The sequence below is a fragment of the Ylistrum balloti genome, unplaced genomic scaffold, assembly GCF_031769215.1.
Source record: "Ylistrum balloti isolate Yb309-2 unplaced genomic scaffold, AGI_CSIRO_Ybal_v1 Utg370464, whole genome shotgun sequence".
NCBI classification, from domain to species: Eukaryota; Metazoa; Mollusca; class Bivalvia; order Pectinida; family Pectinidae; genus Ylistrum; species Ylistrum balloti.
The window spans coordinates 189,695-215,912 of NW_026782306.1; the positions used below are offsets into that span (position 1 = coordinate 189,695).

At 36.1% G+C, this 26,218-nt stretch overlaps 1 protein-coding gene across 1 annotated transcript in view; it reads right to left on the bottom strand.

The window, feature by feature from the left end:
• LOC132555225 (condensin-2 complex subunit G2-like) overlaps window positions 1–26,218 on the bottom strand; it is a 59,695-nt gene that overhangs the window by 25,416 nt on the left and 8,061 nt on the right. Inside the window, exons 3-18 of the mRNA XM_060219574.1 lie at window positions 15,835–15,911; window positions 15,241–15,393; window positions 14,820–14,937; window positions 13,105–13,259; window positions 11,859–11,993; window positions 11,587–11,681; window positions 11,192–11,261; window positions 10,831–10,908; window positions 10,068–10,160; window positions 9,445–9,570; window positions 8,460–8,639; window positions 5,800–5,952; window positions 4,429–4,651; window positions 3,981–4,114; window positions 3,349–3,468; window positions 872–949 (exon numbers count right to left, since the gene is read on the bottom strand). Coding sequence (XP_060075557.1) covers window positions 872–949; window positions 3,349–3,468; window positions 3,981–4,114; window positions 4,429–4,651; window positions 5,800–5,952; window positions 8,460–8,639; window positions 9,445–9,570; window positions 10,068–10,160; window positions 10,831–10,908; window positions 11,192–11,261; window positions 11,587–11,681; window positions 11,859–11,993; window positions 13,105–13,259; window positions 14,820–14,937; window positions 15,241–15,393; window positions 15,835–15,911 — 1,988 coding nt within the window. The remainder of the gene's footprint in view (window positions 1–871; window positions 950–3,348; window positions 3,469–3,980; window positions 4,115–4,428; window positions 4,652–5,799; window positions 5,953–8,459; window positions 8,640–9,444; window positions 9,571–10,067; window positions 10,161–10,830; window positions 10,909–11,191; window positions 11,262–11,586; window positions 11,682–11,858; window positions 11,994–13,104; window positions 13,260–14,819; window positions 14,938–15,240; window positions 15,394–15,834; window positions 15,912–26,218) is intronic.

The window sequence follows — 26,218 nt, forward strand, 5'->3', positions numbered from 1 at the left end:
GTAGACACTTGTCATGGTGGGACCCTGTCACAGCAGACACCTGTCATGGTGGACTCCTGTCACAGCAGATACCTGTCATGATGGACCCCTGTCACAGCAGACACTTGTCATGGTGGACCCCTGTCACAGCAGACACTTGTCATGGTGGACCCCTGTCACAGCAGACACCTGTCATGGTGGGCCCCTGTCACAGCAGTCACCTGTCATGGTGGACCCCTGTCACAGTGGACACTTGTGAAGGTGGGCCTGTCACAGTAGACACCTGTCATGGTGGACCCCTGTCACAGTAAACACTTGTCATGGCGGACCCCTGTCACAGCAGAACCCTGTCAAGGTGGACCCCTGTCACAGCAGACCTGTCATGGTGGACCCCCGTCACAGTGGACACCTGTCATGATGGACCCCTGTCACAGTGGACACTTGTCATGGTGAAAACTGTACCAGTGAACACTCCTCCCTATGGACTCCTGTAACAGTGAACACCCCTTCCTATGGACCCCTGTAATAGTGGACCCCTATAACAGTGAACATCCTTCACTATTGACCCCTGTAACAGTGAACATCCCTCCCTATGGACCCTTGTTACAGTGAACACCCCTTCCTATGGACCCGTTACAGTGAACACCTTTCCCTATGGACCCCTGTAACAGTGAACACCCCTCCCTATGGACCCGTTACAGTTAACACCTTTCCCTATGGACCCCTGTAACAGTGAACATCCCTCACTATGGACCCCTGTAACAGTGAACACCCCTCCCTATGAACTCCTGTAATAGTGAACACTCCTCACTATGGACCCCTGTAACAGTGAACACCCTGTAACTTTAGACCCTGGACCAAGAACTTACAGAAATCATTTACTGATACCTACATCAAAGAACTTCATCATTTCTGTAACACCAATGCTGATCTTTGTTTGTAGGTTCTCCTCAATGGCATGGTTCTGTCGCTGGAATGCAAACAAATAGCTGGTTAAACCTAAGGTTTGGTACTGTGAGTAAGCGATAATTAGGATCTCCAATAATATAGAACTTTTTAAACATAATTGATAGACAAAGTATTAAAATTTGACACCTAATATATGTTATAAAGTCACATATTCATTTTATGGGTAAATACAGCTCAATCTACTTTTACTCATTTGTTCATGTACATATGAATTTATGGCTTAAGAAAAGTCAACAAAAATAAATCTCCGACAAATATTTATGATTTCACAAAAAGTATTAAAATCTGATATTTATCTCTCCTATATCATTTACATAAATGTATTTCTTAAATAGTCAAAGAACATTTTTGATGTTAAAAGAAGGTGGTGTTACTAATGATACCAACAAAACTGATTAAAAAATTTAAGACGTCAGTTTATGTGTAAAATTAATGGATATTTTCAAACTTTTACTTTTATATTGAGTGAAGTACTTTCCACCACCAGCAGTCTCCACTTACTAAATACAAAAGCAATACTACTATTTAATTAAGAAGGTAAATCTGTAACAAATTGTAAATATGCCAAGATACATACAGGCACATTACACCTTTCAGGATAACTGAGCTCACAATTATCTATTTCAGTTGAGAAATGATTTTTATATTTATTTCTAGGCTATTCTTCAGAGCCTTACTTATTCATCAACCAGAGCCAAATACTTAATCACCAAACAGAACCATACATTTATTCATCATCCAGAAACATACACATATTCACCATACAGAACCATACATTTATTCATCATCCAGAACCATACACATATTCACCACACAGAACCATACACTTATTCACCACACAGAGCCCTACACTTATTCACCTCACAGAACCATACACTTATTCATCATCCAGAACCATACACATATTCACCATACAGAACCATACACTTACTCACCACACAGAACCATACACATATTCACCACACAGAGCCCTACACTTCTTCACCACACAGAACCATACACATATTCACCAAACAGAGCCCTACACTTCTTCACCACCAGAGCCCTACACTTATTCACCATACAGAACCCTACACTTATTCACCATACAGAACCATACACTTCTTCACCACACAGAGCCCTACACTTATTCACAACACAGAGCCCTCACTTATTCAACAATCAGAGCCATACACTTATTCACCACACAGAGCCCTACACTTATTCACCACACAGAACCATACACTTATTCATCATACAGAACCCTACACTTCTTCACCACACAGAGCCCTACACTTATTCACCACACAGAACTATACATTTATTCACCACACAGAACTATACACTTATTCACCACACAGAACCATACACTTATTCACCACAGAGAACCATACACTTATTCACCACACAGAACCATACACTTATTCACCACACAGAACTATACACTTCTTCACCATACTGAACTATACACTTATTCACAGCACAGAGCCCTCACTTATTCAACAATCAGAGCCATACACTTATTCATCACACAGAACCATACACTTATTCACCACACAGAACCATACACTTATTCACCACACAGAGCCCTATACTTATTCACCACACACAGGGTTTTCCATAAGAGCCGGTCGCCGGCCAATTTGACCGGCTACTTTGATCATTTGGCCGCCTACACCAATCCAGTTCCGTAATAAGGTTCTGTACACGACTACACGTACACGGCAGGCCAGCCTCCTACTTTCACTACACAGCCTACTACTAACAAAATTATGGAAAACCCTGACACAGAGCCCTACACTTATTCACCTCACAGAACCATACACTTATTCATCATCCAGAACAATACACATATTCACCATACAGAACCATACACTTACTCACCACACAGAACCATACACTTATTCACCATACAGAGCCCTACACTTATTCACCACACAGAGCCCTACACTTATTCAACATACAAAACCCTACAATTACTCATCACACAGAACCATACACTTATTCAACAATCAGAGCCATACACTTATTCACCACACAGAACCCTACAATTACTCATCACACAGAACCATACACTTATTCAACAATCAGAGCCATACACTTATTCACCACACAGAGCCCTACACTTATTCAACAATCAGAGCCCTACTATTATTCACCATACAGAACCCTACACTTATTCACCATACAGATTCATACACTTACTCATCACACAGAACCATACACATATTCACCAAACAGAACCACACACATATTCACCACACAGAACCATACACATATTCACCACACAGAACCATACACTTATTCACTATCAAGAGTCATACACTTATTCCCCAATATTAAATTAGAAATGGTCTTTATGTTGGTTTTTCTTCCATAAGGAATTTTGTCACCTACAGCATGTTGTGAGTATAGAATCACCTTTTTAAGATCGTTGTTTATGACAGACCAGAGTATCACTACAGCTTCCACCAATCCTGCCATCACTTCTGTGTTATGTATTGTCAAAGTTTCGTCCTCCTCTTCCTCCTCGTCTTCAATCTGATCAGGAAATATAATAGACACATTGCACCACAGGGTATTCTGTAAAATTATATATTTTCGTGGGGCTCAAATTACATGGTTTTCCATAAACATATGTCTTTGTAGACACTTGATTTTGTTGGTAAGTCTTCTTAACAAAATCCACTACTTCTATAATCCATGTCAACTTTTTTCTGTTTATTGTTTCATGGATATATAAATTTGTGGATTCAAATGAATAAACCAAAAATAAATCTCCCACAAAAATTAATTATTTAACAGTAATAAATGTGACAGTAATCATCAAAACATAAAACATGTCACTAGCTGTTATAAGAATTTCTTTTTTATCTAATTCAACCCTGAAGGAAATCATTTACAATATTACCGAAACATGTTTTAATTTCAGAGAAATGCATAACAGGGATAAGGGTTCAAAATAGCATGCTGTTCCTAGTTCGTATTTTTTTTGAACTAGAAATACACATGAACAGTAAAGGGTTAAGAGTTAAGGTAGTTGTACTGCACACCTTTTCTGATGCTCCATCCTGGCTCGTAGATTTGTCTACCCCTTCCTGTTCGGAGTTTTCTCCTTCTTCACGCTTTGACTTTTCTGCTTTTATACATCGTAGGATACAAGCGACAATGGAAATCATATAGGTGGCTGAAACAGATAAAGCATACACGATCGTTAATAGTCCAAATCTACCGTAATAAGATGAAGATAGAAACCAATATCCATGGCAACGAAGACACCAACCGTACAACTGTAGAGATCAGGGTTAAAGCTTTGACCTTTGGCGACTTTGACTTTAAAAATTTTGAAACTAGAACCAGTACAAGTTATTGACATAGCTTACATATGAAGTTAATGACATCAATTCAGGACAGACATAGAACTATAAAGCACTATAGGACCCGTTTGACCTTCATTCTTCATTAAATTGTGGAAGCTAAAATGAATTTGATTTGCCTTACCCGTGTCCTCAACGGACATCTGGGCTGGAGCATGGTGGAAGAACTGTCTGGCTGCCCCTCGGCTGGATTCTATCAGGGCAATACAGCGGTCAAGCTGGACACTCTTTGGTTTGTCTAGGGGCATGAATGTACTTTGGAGTAGCTTCATGATACGGCGGACGACAGGATGGGAGTCGATCTCCAGACGGGCTAAGACATGTTCCATAGGGACAATATCCCAATACTGCAAAAACATGCTATTAAATTCAAAATGATATCAAGTGATATGGAATGTTAACAATCTTAGGTAAACAAATAACAGTAAATAAGAACACTTTTAATTCATGGTAATTTAAATTTGGAAGCATTCCTGTCATAAAGAAAACATATTTTAGTTATCTAAGGTTTATTTCAATGAGTTTTTGTTTAGGGTTACCACTCAAAGAATTTCATTCAATTTGATAATTTGTCCAAGGATATTCCAGTAAAACATCTATCCCACTGTAAGACTATTTCTTGATTAAAGTCTTTTCCCATCAAATACCTGTCCTATCCCAAGACACCTGGTTTTATTTCAATGACAATCCTCTCTCAGCAGTACATATCTAAGGAGCAGGAATGTCAATTTGACAGAAATTACTATTCAAATATTTGTCTGATACAGTATTCCAATATTTGTTTTCATACCTACTGTAACATACTGGTAACCTTATACCAATACAGAACAGAACAGTACCCACAGTGACTAAATTTCTCAATACAAGGAACAAGACAAATAACTAGTTATACTCCAGAATGGTAGTTATGAGGAATGAGATCAATTTCTAGGCCTATTAACTCGGTAAAAAATGTGAAAAAAGCATGAAAATAGTGAAGACACATTTATGTCCTCTCATATTTCAAAACTCAAAAGAATTATTACTAAAAGTATGACTTTTTTTCAATCTGGGCCCTAATAATTGTACTTATACTTCATAGCATAAATTGTTCCACTATTAAGTATTTACGAAAATAACGCTATAATAAAATTCAATTAATTCAATAAACATCCAACAGAAATGATTAAATTAAATGCTGATTAAAGTGACTGATTGGACAGATTAACGTAGTTATCTTCCAATGTTGATATATTACGTTTGTGATAAGGAATATTCAAATATTATTTTCTTGTTTAAATACCACCCTAACAAATAAATATTCCAATATTTGGTGACATACTAAGGAGTAATTCTATTTTTATCACACTGATATTCACTGCATTTGTGTACAGTGCTGAAAAAGTGTCAAAAATTGATTAATTGTTTAACAAATTTCAGGATGCTTAAAATATTTTAAACTGAATTTAATCAGATTCATCCACTGCCTATAACTTTAATATAGCCTCAAACTGACCTTGATGGCTCTGATGCCTTTGACCTTGAGAAGAAGATCTATCATAGCAACACGGACCTTCTCAGATGTGTCATGGATGTGGTTACATAGCTGGGGCAACACTGGCTTCAGCATGGGAATGAACATCTGATTGTCAAGCAAGTTCATCATACTCTGAAACATCCATCAAAATGTCAAAATTGTCTTACTCTGAAACCTCAACAAGCAAAACTGTCTTACTCGGAAACCTTTACAAACAAAACTGTTTTACTCTGAAACCTAAACAAACAAAACTGTTTTACTCTGAAACCTCAACAAACAAAACTGTCTTACTCTGAAACCTTTACAAACAAAACTGTCTTACTCTGAAACCTAAACAAACAAAACTGTCTTACTCTGAAACCTAAACAAACAAAACTGTTTTACTCTGAAACATTTACAAACAAAACTGTCTTACTCTGAAACCTAAACAAACAAAACTGTCTTACTCTGAAACCTTTACAAACAAAACTGTCTTACTCTGAAACCTTTACAAACAAAACTGTTTTACTCTGAAACATTTACAAACAAAACTGTCTTACTCTGAAACCTAAACAAACAAAACTGTCTTACTCTGAAACCTTTACAAACAAAACTGTCTTACTCTGAAACCTTTACAAACAAAACTGTCTTACTCTGAAACCTCAACAAGCAAAACTGTCTTACTCGGAAACCTTTACAAACAAAACTGTTTTACTCTGAAACCTAAACAAACAAAACTGTTTTACTCTGAAACCTCAACAAACAAAACTGTCTTACTCTGAAACCTTTACAAACAAAACTGTCTTACTCTGAAACCTAAACAAACAAAACTATCTTACTCTGAAACCTAAACAAACAAAACTGTTTTACTCTGAAACATTTACAAACAAAACTGTCTTACTCTGAAACCTAAACAAACAAAACTGTCTTACTCTGAAACCTTTACAAACAAAACTGTCTTACTCTGAAACCTAAACAAACAAAACTGTCTTACTCTGAAACCTAAACAAACAAAACTGTCTTACTCTGAAACCTTTACAAACAAAACTGTCTTACTCTGAAACCTTTACAAACAAAACTGTGTTACTCTGAAACCTAAACAAACAAAACTGTTTTACTCTGAAACCTTTACAAACAAAACTGTTTTACTCTGAAACCTTTACAAACAAAACTGTCTTACTCGGAAACCTCAACAAACAAAACTGTTTTACTCTGAAACCTCAACAAACAAAACTGTTTTACTCTGAAACCTAAACAAACAAAACTGTCTTACTCTGAAACCTTTACAAACAAAACTGTCTTACTCTGAAACCTAAACAAACAAAACTGTCTTACTCTGAAACCTTTACAAACAAAACTGTTTTACTCTGAAACCTTTACAAACAAAACTGTCTTACTCGGAAACCTCAACAAACAAAACTGTTTTACTCTGAAACCTCAACAAACAAAACTGTGTTACTCTGAAACCTAAACAAACAAAACTGTTTTACTCTGAAACCTCAACAAACAAAACTGTTTTACTCTGAAACCTTTACAAACAAAACTGTCTTACTCGGAAACCTTTACAAACAAAACTGTCTTACTCTGAAACCTAAACAAACAAAACTGTCTTACTCTGAAACCTTTACAAACAAAACTGTCTTACTCTGAAACCTAAACAAACAAAACTGTCTTACTCTGAAACCTTTACAAACAAAACTGTCTTACTCTGAAACCTAAACAAACAAAACTGTCTTACTCTGAAACCTTTACAAACAAAACTGTCTTACTCTGAAACCTAAACAAACAAAACTGTCTTACTCTGAAACCTTTACAAACAAAACTGTCTTACTCTGAAACCTTTACAAACAAAACTGTCTTACTCTGAAACCTAAACAAACAAAACTGTCTTACTCTGAAACCTTTACAAACAAAACTGTCTTACTCTGAAACCTAAACAAACAAAACTGTCTTACTCTGAAACCTTTACAAACAAAACTGTCTTACTCTGAAACCTTTACAAACAAAACTGTCTTACTCTGAAACCTAAACAAACAAAACTGTCTTACTCTGAAACCTTTACAAACAAAACTGTCTTACTCTGAAACCTTTACAAACAAAACTGTCTTACTCTGAAACCTTTACAAACAAAACTGTCTTACTCTGAAACCTAAACAAACAAAACTGTCTTACTCTGAAACCTAAACAAACCAAACTGTCTTACTCTGAAACCTTTACAAACAAAACTGTCTTACTCTGAAACCTTTACAAACAAAACTGTCTTACTCTGAAACCTAAACAAACAAAACTGTCTTACTCTGAAACCTTTACAAACAAAACTGTCTTACTCTGAAACCTTTACAAACAAAACTGTCTTACTCTGAAACCTAAACAAACAAAACTGTCTTACTCTGAAACCTAAACAAACCAAAATTATCCCATTCTGACACGTTTACATATTAAACTCACTCTGAGACATCCATGAATCATATTACAGTTCCCAGTGATACAGTCTGTACGACATTAGCCAGTCATTCATGAAGACTACAGAGTCATTATGTCTCATCTAAGATTAAACTAAACATGTAGTACACTACAGTAGAAATAAAAATGATTTTCTATATAAGAAAATAATTCCAACATAGTTTTGCAACAGAAGAGAGATATTCACGATTACTCACCAGTATAACGCTAGCTCTAACATCGGCAGACGAGGCATCCCAAACCAGATCCTGCATCATTTTGGTGACAAGATTTTTGATGGTTTCTACAGGGATGAATTCGCAGAAGGTGCTTAAGATCTTACTCAGCTTCCGGACAGTGACAGAGCGAATACTTGAGTAGGTGTCTTCCAGCAGTGCCTGAAAAGGTGGTTTATATACCACATTTGTTACGCAGATCTTTTAATGTGACAAATTAATTGATTGTTTCAATGTCATATATGTCCTCATCAGAAAAGAAATATTATATGGGGCTGTTTGATAATTCTCTAATATCTGAAATTGTAAATGTAAATTTATAAAAGCATGAATGACCTACTCCTAACAATGTTTGAGGAATCTGCCGAAGTTGTCAAATGTGACCTTTGACCCTTTTAATCTTGACAAATGATGACTTTAATGACAGTAGAACTTAATGTTATGATACTAGGAGGTAAATATGAAATCTGTTGAGAGGTTCTCGAGATATGACACTGATTAGGAAGAGGATGGGATGAGATAGAAACTGGGAACACTATGTCCTTCTCATACCACTGAAATTTCTGGGGCAAGAAATCGTGTTTGTTTGTTTGGTTTTTTTTAGGTTGATGAATCTAAATTGTACAATTAACTTCCTTAAGAAGTAATTTCATACCACAAGTGCTTGTCCACAAAAGAATCTCAGTGCTAAGTCAGGATTTACTCCCAATCTCTGTATAGTTGGTTATATGCTGGGGTATTCAATTTTTTTGTCATCTACAACTGCATGATATTAACACACAGAAAATGTTTTTTAGCAAAAAACAAAATACACCAGAAAATGCTTTGTTTACTACTTAAGGTGGGATAGTGCAAAATAAAATCACTGTGAACAAGTACTAACTGGGACAATCTGAAATAATACAACCACAAAACTATATCATCTACTACAACCTATTTCCCGACACTTACTGCGGACTGTACTCACCTGGAAAATGTCAAATTGTTTCTGTAGGAGCTGGTCAAGTTCTTCAATACACAGATCCTGATCTTGAAGCGGAAACGAGTCCAGCAACAACATGGCTGCATTTTCCCTGACATGGCAGTTAGCTACCTATTAATGGCAAAACAGAAAAAAATGGTCGCACTTCATGTATAACGCTCCTTATATCATTATTACAATATCTCATATCACAATCCTCTCAAGACAAATCATATTTATATATTTTAGTCAATTCTGTATCTTGAAGGATAAATAATATTTTATCTGACAATTAGTATAGGCTAAGTAATAAGCCCACCCATATAAATATTTTGAGACCCAGATATAAAAGCTATATATATATATATATATATATATATAGATGTTTTCAATAGAAATGCAGACAGTATTTACATTGACCTACCGTAGGCTCAGCCCTGGCTTTCAGTCAGAACTAATAAGTTGAGTCCCTGCCTTCTCTTAGGATAATTACTATATGATACAAGAACATATCGTTCTACAGAAACCACAGTGACTGACCTTAAGAGACAGCTGCAACTGCGGTAATGAAATTTCTGTATGTGATTAACACAGTGTTTAGATCATAAACAGAAATCAACAGGACTGACCTTGAGTGACCGCCACAACAGTGGGCCGTACAACCTCAACAGCATACTGTCTACACCACTGTATTTCCTCTGCTTGTGGAAGTAGCTAAGAAACTGAGAAATCATACAAGGGTGTTAGACTATCAGGGATATATGTAACCAGTGTAACAGTTGCTGTAGTTATAATGGTACTCAGTGTATGACACAAAAACTCCATTACAAATCACCTTAGCACTGAGATTTGTTCTTATACCAATTCCTTTAAAGAATTCTTGTGTATGATATTTGTATCTGATGACACAGTCTATAGACAAAGTCTCTGATGAATCAGTGACATGTTTTTCAGTACAGTAACAGTAATTTGTATATAGATATTTGGACTGCTTATGTTTTCTGTTAAAGAGTGATGAAGATCAAATGCAAGTAAGTTTAGGTTTGCACCTTTGAAAATAAACTGCAGGTTTTCCTATATTCTAAAATATTTTCAATTTCACATTTCCAATCATTTTTTAAAATTTTCTGAACAGTGATTTTGGAGACCCAGATATTTAACTCCTGGACTTATTCTGTTCCTGTGGGACTCACTCAACTTTGAAGAATCCACTGTATCTCATCAAAATTTTGAAACTAAAATTGTGGATTCGTCTGAAAAAAATCCCACAAAAGATACTGCTATATTACTTTTTTGTTTATTTTTTTAATTAGTTTGTTCTCAACCTGGTTGACTTTTGGCAATATGAATTTTTTTATAAGGGTGCTTGTTGGCATTAAAAAAACTACTTACACATCGCAGGCCAGGTGCTAAACACTTCCTAGCATGAACAGCATGATCCATAAAATTTTGTATGGCAGATTCCAACTTCTACAAACCAAAAGGCAAAATGTTAAGACAAGAGATCAGAGGGATTTTAGCACCCTTCAGCGTGTGATCTTTATTATTTTTCATACAATCCTTACATTCTGATCGGTCTCAAAACTTAATAAGGACGATAACGCACCGAGGAAAATTTACATATGAAATTTCTGAAAGTCCCTTAGTGCTTCCTAAAAAATAGTGTTCTAGCAACTTTGGGCAACAGCAGTACAACTAAGTGGGGTTCATTGCTGGATAAATATGACAGGAATTATTGGCTCAGTAGTCTTACCTCTAACACAGCACCAGTGGCTGTTTGCCAGGCTCTGAAGTAGATTTCTCCATATCTTTCCATTATATTCCTGTACAAAAAAAAGCACAGAAAATGCCTATAAGACATGAAAATTGAATGTCCCTTTTCTCATATAAACCAAATTATCTGACCAGGAAATGTTAATGTTATTACATTATGGGGTAAATAAGTAAAAATCTGTCGGAAACTTCTCCACATTTGTCATTGATTTAGAACTGGACAAGATAGGACAGACAACCACGACTAACACAATTTTCTTTCCAATAAAATTTGAGTTCACAGGTTTACCACTAAACTGACATTTGATCTGACAATAAAAGTTCAGAAATGTTGGGATTGTTGTAGAGACTGATTGTTGTAGAGACTGAGGCTACCTGTTTGATATTGGCATGTGATTCTTGATGATCTTGTGTAAACAATCTGTCAAGTTCGGGTCCAGACTCATAACACAGCCAAGGAAACGAACCCCCTACATAATGTAAAAGTTCTACAGAATTAAACGGTCTTATTGTTATCAATTTAGACAATTTACAGAACATTTGTCCTTATATAACCATACCTGTAGTTATAATGTTAAGCAACACTTAACCAACAAGGCTGCACTAGATATAAATGCTGTGAGTAATTTTAATATCTGCTAGCTTACCTCATCATATTTCACAAAAGATGTGCTGATAACACACTGACACAATAGGTCACGAAGCATATCACTGCTGGCGTCGGATATATTGATGAGTGACAGGGCACTATGTAAAGACCATAATCGTTTAAGTTCTTTTTTCTACAAAGATAAGAAATACACATGGTGAAGGATTCATAAGGTATCATCTACACACGCTTTGTGTTATGGACAAATGAATGGACAGATGCTATAGATGGACAAATGGACAAGTGTACAGACAAAGAGATTACTGTAGAGTGGATCCATGATACCCCGAATGCCACAAATCAGAAAACATGCTACCTGAGCAAAGATAGAACAGATTTCCTCAGCATTATTTCTGGTCATTGGTAAGTTGATTTGATTTAAAGTTCATCAAGACTCTTGTATGTGGCTTACATTCATATATGTTAAACAAAAACATTTACTGCTGATATAAAATGCTTGTAAATTCACCGAGACTTGTTTCAATAATACTGTAGTGCGGATGTTAACACAAGACAATGTACTTTATTTTCTAGTATCTAAAGATAAATAGATAAACTATTGTGATCATGATTTTACTAAAACCTACAAGACATGTCAGACATCATTATTACCACATACAAACATAATAATCACTATACATTCCAGGGACAAATTTCTACTGACCATGTCAGACATCATTATTACCACATACAAACATAATAATCACTATACATTCCAGGGACAAATTTCTACTGACCATGTCAGACATCATTATTACCACATACAAACATAATAATCACTATACATTCCAGGGACAAATCTCTACTGACCATGTCAGACATCATTATTACCACATACAAACATAATAATCACTATACATTCCAGGGACAAATCTCTACTGACCATGTCAGACATCATTATTACCACATACAAACATAATAATCACTATACAATACATTGACCATGTCAGACATCATTATTACCACATACAAACATAATAATCACTATACATTCCAGGGACAAATCTCTGCTGACCATGTATTTAACTAAAACTGGCAGTCCACAAAAGTAAAAAAAAAAATTCGGGTCAGGAACCAAGATGCCCAGAGTTTAATTACCACTACTTATGAGTGGAATATTAGGGAGGGAGAGGTAAAATTAATCACACCTTTGTCTTACTTCCTATCTCCTACTGAGGAAAAAATAAAAATTGTAACACCTTAACAAGATGGCTTTATCATCTGTCAGGAATATGAAAACTTACGGTTTGAAGATTAAGGCTGCGCTGTAACAGGTAGAGGAGGGCATTGGTTATTAGGTCCTCCTTTCCAAACAGTTTCTTTTGCCACCAATTCTCACACAACACACAGATGTCATTCTTAAGTCTGTCGGCAGTCTCAGGCATAGGCAAGAGTAAACCTATAAATATGATTATTGAAGAGAAGCATAAAATTTCCCGACAAATCTGACCTATGTGACCTTGAAAGTGAGTTAAGGTCATTCATTTGAACAAACCTGGCAACACTTCATTCCAACAATCTACTGGACTATAATTATGACCCTGGAAGTTATAAAATTCAACATATATTCAAATATGTATTAAAAATGGGGCAAAGCCACAATCAGCCGGGTTGTGGGATGAGTGCAATGTTATATGGTATTTACAGGACAGTTAAGGGTGTTTCATTTGTTGAGCACATCTTCTACATATATATAAACATCCTACATAGTTTTAAGCTTCTACGTCAAAAACTCTAGAAGTTGATTCTACAAAGCTGGTACCCCTTTTCCCTGCCAAACTGCGGAAAATAACTAAGTTCCAAAGCCCCGAAAATACAGAAAAATGTCTGGAATGAATCCATAATACAAGGTGCACATCTGCAACATATATACCAACATCGTACAAAGTTTCAAGCTTATATGTCAAAAACTCTAGGAGTTGATTCTACAAAACTGGTACCCCTTTTCCCCACAACCTGACCAAAAATTCTCATCATGGCCAATTTATTTTAAACTGAATAAGTGAGTGCTTTGACTTTGGTATTTGGCCTTTTTCACTTGTTTAATGTTCTTTGGTTTTGGATAATTTTGTCCAATACTTCTCAGCTCTAATGAACTACCTGATTTGACAGGATGCAGAAAAATGTATATATAATAATGATAATCCAGAAAATCAGGGAAAACAGCTAACACCTAGCTTCTTCATGCCTAGCTTCTTCGTGCCTAGCTTCTTCGTGCCTAGCTTCTTCGTGCCTAGCTTCTTCATGCCTAGCTTCTTCGTGATGGTGTATCAGATTTGTATGCAGGCTGATTATTCATAACATTGACATATGAACAAGGAGGTGCAATCATACCTCTTTGTCCATATGATAAATCACAGTTTTTGAAAAAAAAACCTGCTTAAAGATTATAACCTTGAAAGTGGGCCATGATCATTCATCTGGACAAATTGCATGATACATGCTCAACATCATGACAACAAACCTTTTGGTTATTAAGAAGAAGTTGTTCAAAGATTTTAACACATTTGATCCCTGAGCCTTGAATGGGGTCAAGGTAATTCATTTTCAAATACTTGGTAGCTGTTTATCTCAGCATGCTACAGACTCAATATCAGTATCTTAGGTTGTTGGTTATCAAGAATTTTTTTTTAAATATTTCAACACATTTGACTTCTGTGACCTCAAAAATTGGTCAAGGTCATTCATTTACACAAACTTTGTAGTCCTTCATCCCAGCATGTAAAAGTCCCAATATCATTGCTAAGAGCATTATATTCATTGAGAAAAAATTAAAGACCAGGCCTTGGATGCAGTGCTATGACTTAAACTCACATTCCTTTCTGGCAGGTGAGCTAAAACAAGTGTTGAAACTAATGTTTTAGTCATTTTGACACTGATAACTTTGCTTTCCCCATAGATTTGTTTGAAACTCCAAGTGGAAATGATTTAGAATCTCACTGTGTCCATCCATATTTACCAAGTAAAAGTACTGCTGTTGACTTTAAACATGGGGAGATGTGAGGTTCCTCCTGTTGTATAGCTGCTGATGCTAAGTCGACAACACACTGAAGCACCTCCAGGATCTTCATCATCTCCTACAACCATAACGACATGTAAAAAAATCTATCTTCACAGATCCAATAATAACAATAACATATCATAAAGTATAATGACCAGTACCAATCCACTGTTTGTGGTTTGTCTCATTGACCAACGCTTGTCCAAACTTTGTCTAGAACTACTACTTACACCTACTAGACCGCTGTAGTCCTAACCATCAAACTTCCTGTTTGTGACACATAACTCAAGTCTGTCTAGACACTCAGTTACAACTGTCTTCTTGCTGCGGACGAATGCAGTGTCACATTCCTCATGTAGGACTGACCACAATTACCTACCTGCTCTAGACGATCGTCGTTGCCATCGTCGCCAGTCTCTAAACTCAGCATGGTTACAGCACATGTTTGCTGTACTCCTTCCCACAGCTTGTCCAGCTGTTTCTTACTACAGCCGCTCAAAATTTCCACCAAGTCTACTCCTTCAGATTTCAACTATTTAAAGAAAATGTAATACTGAATGTTAATGAATTGAGTCAAATTGGTTTGAGTATTTTGTACAAGTGTTGGTCAAAGCCCCTAGGGCACCATCTGATAAATACTAGTGTCAAATGTAGCTTTTACATGCTGTAGTCAAATTTTGTCAGAATTGAAACAAAGTTGAGATTTCTGATGACATTGTCGGTATAACAGAAAGCCATATTTTGAAAAAGTTTACTATCTTTTATATCTATCACTGAGTTTTAATCTTAAAGAGTGTATTTTTTGGACTGAAGGTTCCATAATGTCACGAAACTCTATCTTCATAGACATAACATCTGAGAGAAAAAAAAATCACAAGATTGGGCCATACTAATCATGACTTAAATAGACTTACAGATTTGTATCTATAAAGAAATAGAATCAAAGCTAATTAAACCATGAGAGTAGTCTTACAGTCTGGATAAACTTGACAAACTGCTGCAGGTTTCCATCGTCAACAATAGACAGTAATTCTTCCCTTTTATTCATTTCTAAAATAAAAAAATAAAGCAAGTATTAATTCCATTTAATTTTCATTAAATATACATGAGAGTGATCATTAATCTTTGTTAAAAAAAGTCTCCCCATCATAATCAGATATGCCTGGTATGTTTAAGGTGGTTTTAACTACACTCTTTTCTCTAATTGCATCACGTTATGTTTGATGACAGAGAACATGAAGGTCTTTCTACTACGTTTATTACCATGTCAACAGTTGGGTAATCAGGGATTTATCTACACAAATTTTACTACCAGAAAACGGTAGTATTTACCAAGTGGTACGTTTCTACTACTGAATATAAACCAGTTCCCCATTATGAAAATATACTGAAACCAGGGAAATCTCCCAACTATAAAAAAAACTCCCAAGTAATTAATATATTGTATGTATTATATTTTCAAGTCATGCCATCATGAAAAAGAAATACCAATCTAACTTCAATATTGTCATATTCTATCCATGTTATCGTTATCTATGTAATATATTTTTACACTTTTCCACTTTTTAATTATATATTTTTACCCTTTTCCACTTATGAATTCAGACCAAAAGGGTTATCTGAGATACCTCAATTTCTCATAAAAGACTGTTGATAGCCTTTTTCCACGATGGGTAGTATTACCAAAAGTCTAGATTAACCAAAGGTCAATAAAAGGCTAGATCTCCTGGTATTAGCTAGTGACTAAACTCAACAACATACCAGAGGTCCATTATGTGCCATTGTAGTAAAGCACCTTGCTCAAGGACACAACCACATCACGGACAAATTTGTGTTTTCAACTGACACAAAAAGGGAGAGATGAACCACACACCTCCGATCTTCATCTGAAGATGCATAGGCCAACACTTTAACAACAAACATATCATGCCTCAACCAGCATAAGCTAGATGGTAATATGTTAGGACAGTTATATTTTGAAACAGAATAACACAATTTATTATCATAAATCAAATATATTTCTTGAAGAATTGTTACGGTGACTCCTGAAAAACAATTCCAAAATTCTGACATGGCTCAATATTAAAAGTCTTAAAATTAGATTGGGTGTCCCAAAAAAAGCATGTGATTGTAAATTCAGTATCTTAGACCCAAAATTCACTGACAAGACAGAATGAAGGTCGACAAATACTTCAGACCTGTTTGATTTATTTGAAGCAGATGCATAACTGGGCATTTTGTTAACAACTAGAGCTCTGATTAGTCAACTAATGCTGTGTCACTGGCCCATTATTATGTTACCTGACTGAACCCTGTTGCTGCACATCACTCTATAACCTGATGGTACAAATTTCACAGAGAATTGATCCTCTATTAAGAACTCCAAACTGGTCTATCATATCTTGATGTTTATGATATATAATATCTAACAGAGGTAATGATTTTATTCAAACCCTTGCCAATTTCAACCATGGCCCTCTGGGTTACTCGTAGACTACAAGTCTTTATGTAGTTATACTGTACTAATAGAGATAAAGTGAAATTCCTTTAAAGTCAAGTCTCAGTTGGAAGAAGTTAGTCGTTGTTTTTACCAGACACATATACTTTAATTCATCTTCTAGTCTTCTGGTGCAACAGCGATGCTTGTGAAAGTAACGACTTGTATTTATCCCTTCGTGAGCATCACCAGAAATTGATAATTTCGAATACCTTAATTTTCAATGCTTCCACTTTAATCATTTCCTTCACAATATATGTTTTTTTTCCATAGGCGAGTTGTAGGAAGGAACCTTTTTCATCGTATAATGTACTTTGCGTTTTACTGATGTAAATTTTAGTTTTTAAAATTTGAAAATGTGCAATAGGCCTACATGGGCAGCAAGACAGCGGTTAGAACGCATTACATAATTTTACGATTAAGAATCACGACTAGAGTAGAGCAGATCATCACGCAGATAGAGTGAAAAGTAATATACAGGTAACTGCTGTGACAATTTAGACAGTTTTTTTTATCAACTTTACAACCCTTGTTACGGGTTACTATTTGAAAGAAAGTTCTCTGGTTATGTTGCACCAGTTTAAGTGTTACAAGTGATCATAGTCTGTTTGAATGACTGAGAAAAAAGTCTACGTTCACGTTCCAAATTATTTCTGTTTTACATTTGAATAAGTTTACCTGTATACTCGTGTAGATTTTCCACGAAATCAGAAACTGTAGTTACTGCTTCAAATCGGGCGCCATACTTTAGATGTGATCTCGCGAGAGTTCTCGAAGTAGGAAGTGCGGTCTGCTATGGGGCCCTGCCCAAATATTTACCCCACACATGTGTCAGGACGCTCCAGGAAAGCCGGCCCACTTGTCGGAAATATGAGTTATTAGAATAGTTGCTTTGTTACTGTTTTGAACAGGATTACATTCGTGACACACAGCAAAGCCAGGTAAGTGACAGACAAATTACTTGTAGCATTCAGATTGTAAACAACAGAATGATTTAGAGCGTGAAAAAAAAAAGTGAAATTGAAAGTTACAAATAACGCGTTATTGCACTGAATCTAATGTCGACGCTTCCAGCAACAGTATTTTCATACACATGTGCTTTATCAAAATTTCACTTAGTTCTATAATAATTGCATGTATTGGTTTTAAATGCTCTACAAGTGTTACACACGTAAAACTATGGACAGAAAAAACCAGCACTGGGCCTGAGGCATAGCTTTAATATGCGACCGTTGACTTGTTCAGTCAAGTGATAATGATCCACATTAGTATTACTAAATACCCCAAACTCTGTCTTGATCTTTTGAAAAATAAATTTAAGATCCGTGTAAGTTTTTTTTACGTTAAGAATAGTATTTTTACATGCAGACATTAAAATTTCTGACACGGAAAAAATAGGCATTACCTTACAGCAGAGACGTCTCTGCTTACAGATACGCATGAAAACATTACCAACTGATGTAGTACAGAACCCCTGTTGTATTTATGTAATAAAAGTATTAATAATAGTTGTTTTTCACTTTGTACTTAAATTTTGTATGACTCCACCATTGGGGGAAATGTAGCAAATAAAAAACAAATGAGCTGATGTCAGTGTAATAATTACTAAATTAGACCACCATTCATTTCAGGGGTCTCAAATTCATTTCCATAGTAACTGATGGCATGATTATGGTGACTTTGAGCAGTAACCTGTATCAAATGTGTACATATGAGACCTCGCCCTTACTTAAGTTGTATCATGTATCGTCCTGATGACTAAGGTTTGTTCAGCTGTAACATGCCTTGTCAACTTGACCAATTCAAAACCCTCCTTGATACATATGCATATAATTGTTTACATAATCTAGTTGATGTAATTTTAATTAGATTTTGAAATAAATTTTGAAATTTGTATAAAACTATAGATTGTAAATATGATTTAACTTGGAGATGACATGTTAATGGTCCAGGACATTATTAACATACTTCATTTTCCCTTCTCTTCTCCCCCAAAAGTGACTTTGAACCTAATCCCTGTCAATGAAAACTAATTGCATACAATGGTTTGAGATATCCAAGAGTACAAATACCATATACATATGTAATGTAGGTATGATTTAAACCATTTACACTTACAAAAATAGGTACAGAGACTGGTATCTTCTATACCAACAAGGACTTGGCTGTTCATCAACAACCACTGAACATCAAAGAAAGTAGTCTATTATTTGACTTGGGGATGGAAAGTTATATTTATTTTGATGACAATGTACACTAAAGACAAAAATATAAAACTGCTGCCACTATCCTCTTGTTTGTTTTTTAGATTTAAAATTTGAAGATTGTACTTAGATTATCATTTTATAAACAATAAAATACTTCTATCAGTAGGTTGTTGGATGGGGCAGTGGTATCGGTCTCATCTCCATCACCTTGACAACCAAGGTTTGATTCCCCAAAAGTGAAAAGGGGATCACTTGCCCAATGAGGTGGGTTTTCCTAGGTTCTTCAGTTTCCTGTCTCAATTAATTGTCTCCCGTGCTTCAATCTGGGCCGACATGAGTGCTAAATATAAGGTTGTTGTGAATTAAAGTGTGAATTATCTTTCATATATTAATTATCAGATGAAAATTGCCTCGAGGTTTACTGGTTAGTGAAGTATATTTAAATTTTCAAATGACTTTTAACAACCCATAAAAATTCTTGAATTTGAATATTTGCCTGTACAGCTGGCTAATGTGAAGCAGGGTGATATACTAACTATAAATTTGATGTAAACAAGAATTTCTTCCTTAGTACCTAGGATGATCAGGTTTATTTCTTAGCTGTAACTACCTTTTAACTTTAAATAATGTAAATTTAGAGATATAAACGTTTTGCCTACTTTCATATAAATATATATACACGAATAGTTCAGTGTTCCACACTTTCACACAACGACACAGGTCAATACAGTTGTTTTAATGTATGCTATGATTGTTGAAGGGGCTGGAGATATACGGATGTTAAGTGATATTACAGGACAAGGTTTCCTATTACTGTCTTGTTATGCCTGAGAATTAAGGCTTGTTAAGGAAGTAGTATACCTATGGTATTTTGATGTAATGTATAGTCATGCCAAAATGTCTTCAAAATTGATGTATGGTTATTTTGATTTTATAAAATTAAGATAAAACCAGTTTTGCAAGATGACATCGCCTAACTTTTTTTATTTACGCCTGATTTCATCTGTGGTTGTCCGAGAACGATAGTATTTTTAATCTTTTACAACAGTGTTAAATCAGCTTCGGCATGTTTTACCTGGGAAGTTGTGTTCAAGAAAAGCCAATTTTTCGGTATCATTACCCATTTTAAATCTGAGCTATATAGTCATCCACATGTGTTGGTTTGAAACTAGTCCAAGGTTAATAGGGTGTGATACACAATACTTCTTCAGACTGTACTGTTAAAAAACCAACAATGATGTCTGTTATGTACTGTAATAACGGGTCATACCTTTGTAGTCTTAATGTTAAATTCCACCCAGAGATTTTTTTGAAGTTATTGAATCGACTAAAAACTGATAACAAAACCATTATGTTTGCTTTGTTGAGTTGTATGTGATAAATTGGAGGACAAATAGTGGTGATCACATTTAGATAGAGACTATCAGAAGTATGTGGTAACTAGTCAGGGATAGATTTACAGGTTATTTGGGGTGATTAAATTTGTTTTGTTTCCTGTTAAATACGTCAGTGTGTTCGTGTGATCATCTCTGGGTGTTATGAGATTTAATTGTAAATTAATCAGGCATTTACAGTGTTAGATTTTGTAACCTTGGGTGAAGATCTGAGATGTGTGGTTCTGTGCTCCCTAACCCTGGCAGTTTGTGTTTCTCAGAAAGCTGAGAAAAGGGGTTGTATGTAATGCTGTGATGGTTATGTCGTTGGACACCACAGGATGTGATGGTCCTCCTGTATATAATTCAGCAAGGTATCCACCATCTACTGAAAGAGACCCTACCTTGAATTGGCTGTTCACGGGACAATAAACCCCGAAAACAAAGAAACAAAGTTTGTTTGTTGATATAAAGAATAAGGTTTACATAATTGTAGGTCAGTGTTGATAAAATAAAGATAGATGTTTGGAAACAGTTAAGTTATAAAATCAAAGTAAAGCTAGAGAAAAATACTTGAAATTATATGGAATTTCACAAATGTTTGTGCCATATTCTCTTATAAACCTAACGATAAGGAATTATTGAATATTGCTGGAAAAGGAGTCTGACTCCCTTAAAACTGAGTGAAATTTAGTCTGTCCTTGTCACACTGCTTTCTAAATCTCTACTCATAGAGAGTGTCAGTTATTTATTTGATATGTTTACTTCAGATATTGTCAGATATACCGGTTATGATTGATGGGAAATAAACATCCTGTAAATAGACTCTCTATCTGACTGAACTCCATTGAACAGTAATACAGATTTTATATACACTGAAGCAACAGAGCCAACCATGTCTACTCGTAGTTGTGGAAATTTCAAGTTTCTTCACAGAAATTTATTATGTTAATAAACCTTAAAACTGCAAAATGGTGTCATATTTGTTTCTCATATTGAAAATGTTAATTTTTAAAATAAGTTTTTGATTAGAAGCTTTGAACTGTTTACTATATCACAGTTTTTGTATCAAACCTTCCATTTGGATGTTAGTGATGATTGTTTTAAAAAAACCAAAACGAAAATAATAAAAACCTTTTTGTATACATGCATATTTTAGAAAAACAATGTGTGTATGTTGTTGAAGTCTTTTTTTTTATTTTTATGTAAGAGATATTTAAGACATTTCTACCTGTTGTTACACTGTGACCTTCACCCCTGTATCATTACAACACTGGGTAATTACAGATAGAGATCAAGAAAATTATGTGTTCTTTTAGATTTAATTTCCAAATGACTTCTTTAACCATCTCCATTGAAAATGTAGAAAGTGATTTCCTCTCTGAGTAAACTTTAAAAAACCACACACTTACTAATGTCTTTTGATTAACGGTTAAGGTCAAATTCTTGGTCCTGGATGTGTGACCTATTTTTAGGTACTTTTGTTGTTGATGTTATTGACCTGTACTCTGTATCAATGGATTATATCATCATCATGTGACTTCAAGAAAAACGTTTTTCTTTATTATCATTTGTTTAAATTTGGTATTGAGCAGACAGCAATTTTACTGATGATGATATCATTTTCCTTTGTTCAACATAGAACAAAGATTTTCACATTAATTTTTCATTATTTAACTGTTTATAATAAGGCCATATGTTTGACCTACATATGAGTATAGATAATAAGCCCAGTAAATTAAACTATTTACAGGGGAACATTTACATTTTAAATTAAACCTGAAAGTTTTATATGACATAAAACAATTTGAATTTCAATTTAACAAAAAAATATAATGATGATAAATATGAAGGGGTATGCTAATTTTAGTCACATTACTGACTTTCTAGATATACAAACAAGACAAAAAATTGATTTTCTGGATAATATATTGGTAGATGAGTGAAGTGAATGTTCTAATTTTAGTTCATCTGACTTGTCAACAATTTTATATCTGAATATATCATTCGTGAACGTCCATGATTTTTGTGCTTGTATCAATGAATTGATTAAAATAAATGTCATTCTCACCTTTAACAAAATTGAAAATGTCACATTTTTAACTAAAAATAACTCGGTAATGTGTAAAGCAGAGACTACTTTTAAAATAAAAACCAGCGTGAGTATTCATCTGTGGTGATGAAAACTTGCTGAGATGTTTTAAAATTTTTAATGGTCCTGGAGAACGTCCAAATAAGTTATTGTTATTCAGGATCTACTATACAACGTCTACCCTTATTTACAGATAAATCATCAAACTGGAAATTTGTTGATATAAACAATTTTTAGCAAGTCATGTAACCAACTAAAAGATACATATAAATATATACTTTATTGATTTAACAACAGTTGCGAAACATGTTGTTTTAACTTATGTCAGTCATTCTTACTGGCCCGAATGTAAGTACAGGAGGGGGTCATTCTTACTACTGGCCCGAATGTAAGTACAGGAGGGGGTCATTCTTACTGGCCCGAATGTAAGTACAGGAGGGGGTCATTCTTACTGGCCCGAATGTAAGTACAGGAGGGGGTCATTCTTACTGGCCCGAATGTAAGTACAGGAGGGGGTCATTCTTACTGGCCCGAATGTAAGTACAGGAGGGGGTCATTCTTACTGGCCCGAATGTAAGTACAGGAGGGGGTCATTCTTACTGGCCCGAATGTAAGTACAGGAGGGGGTCATTCTTACTGGCCCGAATGTAAGTACAGGAGGGGGTCATTCTTACTGGCCCGAATGTAAGTACAGGAGGGGGTCATTCTTACTGGCCCGAATGTAAGTACAGGAGGGGGTCATTCTTACTGGCCCGAATGTAAGTACAGGAGGGGGTCATTCTTACTGGCCCGAATGTAAGTACAGGAGGGGGTCATTCTTACTGGCCCGAATGTAAGTACAGGAGGGGGTCATTCTTACTGGCCCGAATGTAAGTACAGGAGGGGGTCATTCTTACTGGCCCGAATGTAAGTACAGGAGGGGGTCATTCTTACTGGCCCGAATGTAAGTACAGGAGGACTGGCCCGAATGTAAGTACAGGAGGGGGTCATTCTTACTGGCCCGAATGTAAGTACAGGAGGACTGGCCCGAATGTAAGTACAGGAGGGGGTCATTCTTACTGGCCCGAATGTAAGTACAGGAGGGGGTCATTCTTACTGGCCCGAATGTAAGTACAGGAGGGGGTCATTCTTACTGGCCCGAATGTAAGTACAGGATGGGGTCATTCTTACTGGCCCGAATGTAAGTACAGGAGGGGGTCATTCTTACTGGCCCGAATGTAAGTACAGGAGGGGGTCATTCTTACTGGCCCGAATGTAAGTACAGGAGGGGGTCATTCTTACTGGCCCGAATGTAAGTACAGGAGTCATTCTTACTGGCCCGAATGTAAGTACAGGAGGGGGTCATTCTTACTGGCCCGAATGTAAGTACAGGAGGGGGTCATTCTTACTGGCCCGAATGTAAGTACAGGAGGGGGTCATTCTTACTGGCCCGAATGTAAGTACAGGAGGGGGTCATTCTTACTGGCCCGAATGTAAGTACAGGAGGGGGTCATTCTTACTGGCCCGAATGTAAGTACAGGAGGGGGTCATTCTTACTGGCCCGAATGTAAGTACAGGAGGGGGTCATTCTTACTGGCCCGAATGTAAGTACAGGAGGGGGTCATTCTTACTGGCCCGAATGTAAGTACAGGAGGGGGTCATACTTACTGGCCCGAATGTAAGTACAGGAGGGGGTCATTCTTACTGGCCCGAATGTAAGTACAGGAGGGGGTCATTGTTACTGGCCCGAATGTAAGTACAGGAGGGGGTCATTCTTACTGGCCCGAATGTAAGTACAGGAGGGGGTCATTGTTACTGGCCCGAATGTAAGTACAGGAGGGGGTCATTCTTACTGGCCCGAATGTAAGTACAGGAGGGGGTCATTCTTACTGGCCCGAATGTAAGTACAGGAAGGGGTCTTACTGTGGGTGATTTATAACCTTCATGGTTGGACAGATTACTCCCTTGTCAAGCTGAACCCCGAATGGCTAGGTTCCATCCAATCACTAACTGAAAAGATATCTGAAGATACAATATTTTAAGGTTATAACTATATATAAAGCTTATCAGAAGGAGATTGTTATCGAAGTGGTTTTAGACATGTCATCGGGGCAACTCTGTAGACATGCAGACATGTCATCGGGGCAACTCTGTAGACATGCAGACATGTCATCGGGGCAACTCTGTAGACATGCAGACATGTCATCGGGGCAACTCTTTAGACATGCAGACATGTCATCGAGGCAACTCTGTAGACATGCAGACATGTTGGTAAACACCAAACTACTGAATGTTGTGATTCATTGATCTCGTCATGATAACCTTACCATCTTTGGTCGGAGACTGATGGGAATAAAGGGATTCTTTAATGTCTTTTCAACTTTACCTTAAGTGAAGTGCTGATCTATGTAAGATTATTTGCCAGCATTGAAAGATTTAATTTTTCATCTTTCTGCAACATATGCCTCTGTTTCAATCAGTTATTTGCCCCAGAAATCTTACGATGTATTTACTATAGTTATTCCTTTTTACCTCTAACACACAAGATTAAAACAAAGGAAATTAACCATTTTGCAGTCTTTAAAACTTATATTATGTAAGTAAATAAGAGAATTTGTTTGGACCACTGGAAAAAGTAGGATGAAGGGATTAGTGGGACAGTTGGATACAGTGTGACAATTGGAATAGTGGGACAGCTAGAATAGTGGGACAAAGCAATTAGAGGGACAGCTAGAATAGTGGGACAAAGGAATTAGTGGGACAGCTAGAATAGTGGGACAGCTAGAATAGTGGGACAAGGGAATTAGTGGGACAGCTAGAATAGTGGGACAAAGCAATTAGTGGGACAGCTAGAATAGTGGGACAAGGGAATTAGTGGGACAGCTAGAATAGGGGGACTTGGGAATTAATGGGGCAGCTAGAATAGTGGGACAAAGGAATTAGTGGGACAGTTGGATTAGTGGGACAAAGGGATTAGTGGGACAATTGGATTAATGGGACAAAGGGATTAGTAGGATAATTGGATAAGTGTGCCATAGGGATTATAAGTGGGCCAACTGGAAAAAATGGATGATTGAGTGGGACAGCTGAGACAACTGTAAATATGAACCAAAGAGATAAGTGGGACAATTGGATTAATGGGACAAAGAGACAAGTGGGACAATTGGATTAATGGGACAAAGGGATTAGTGGGACAAAGGGATTAATGG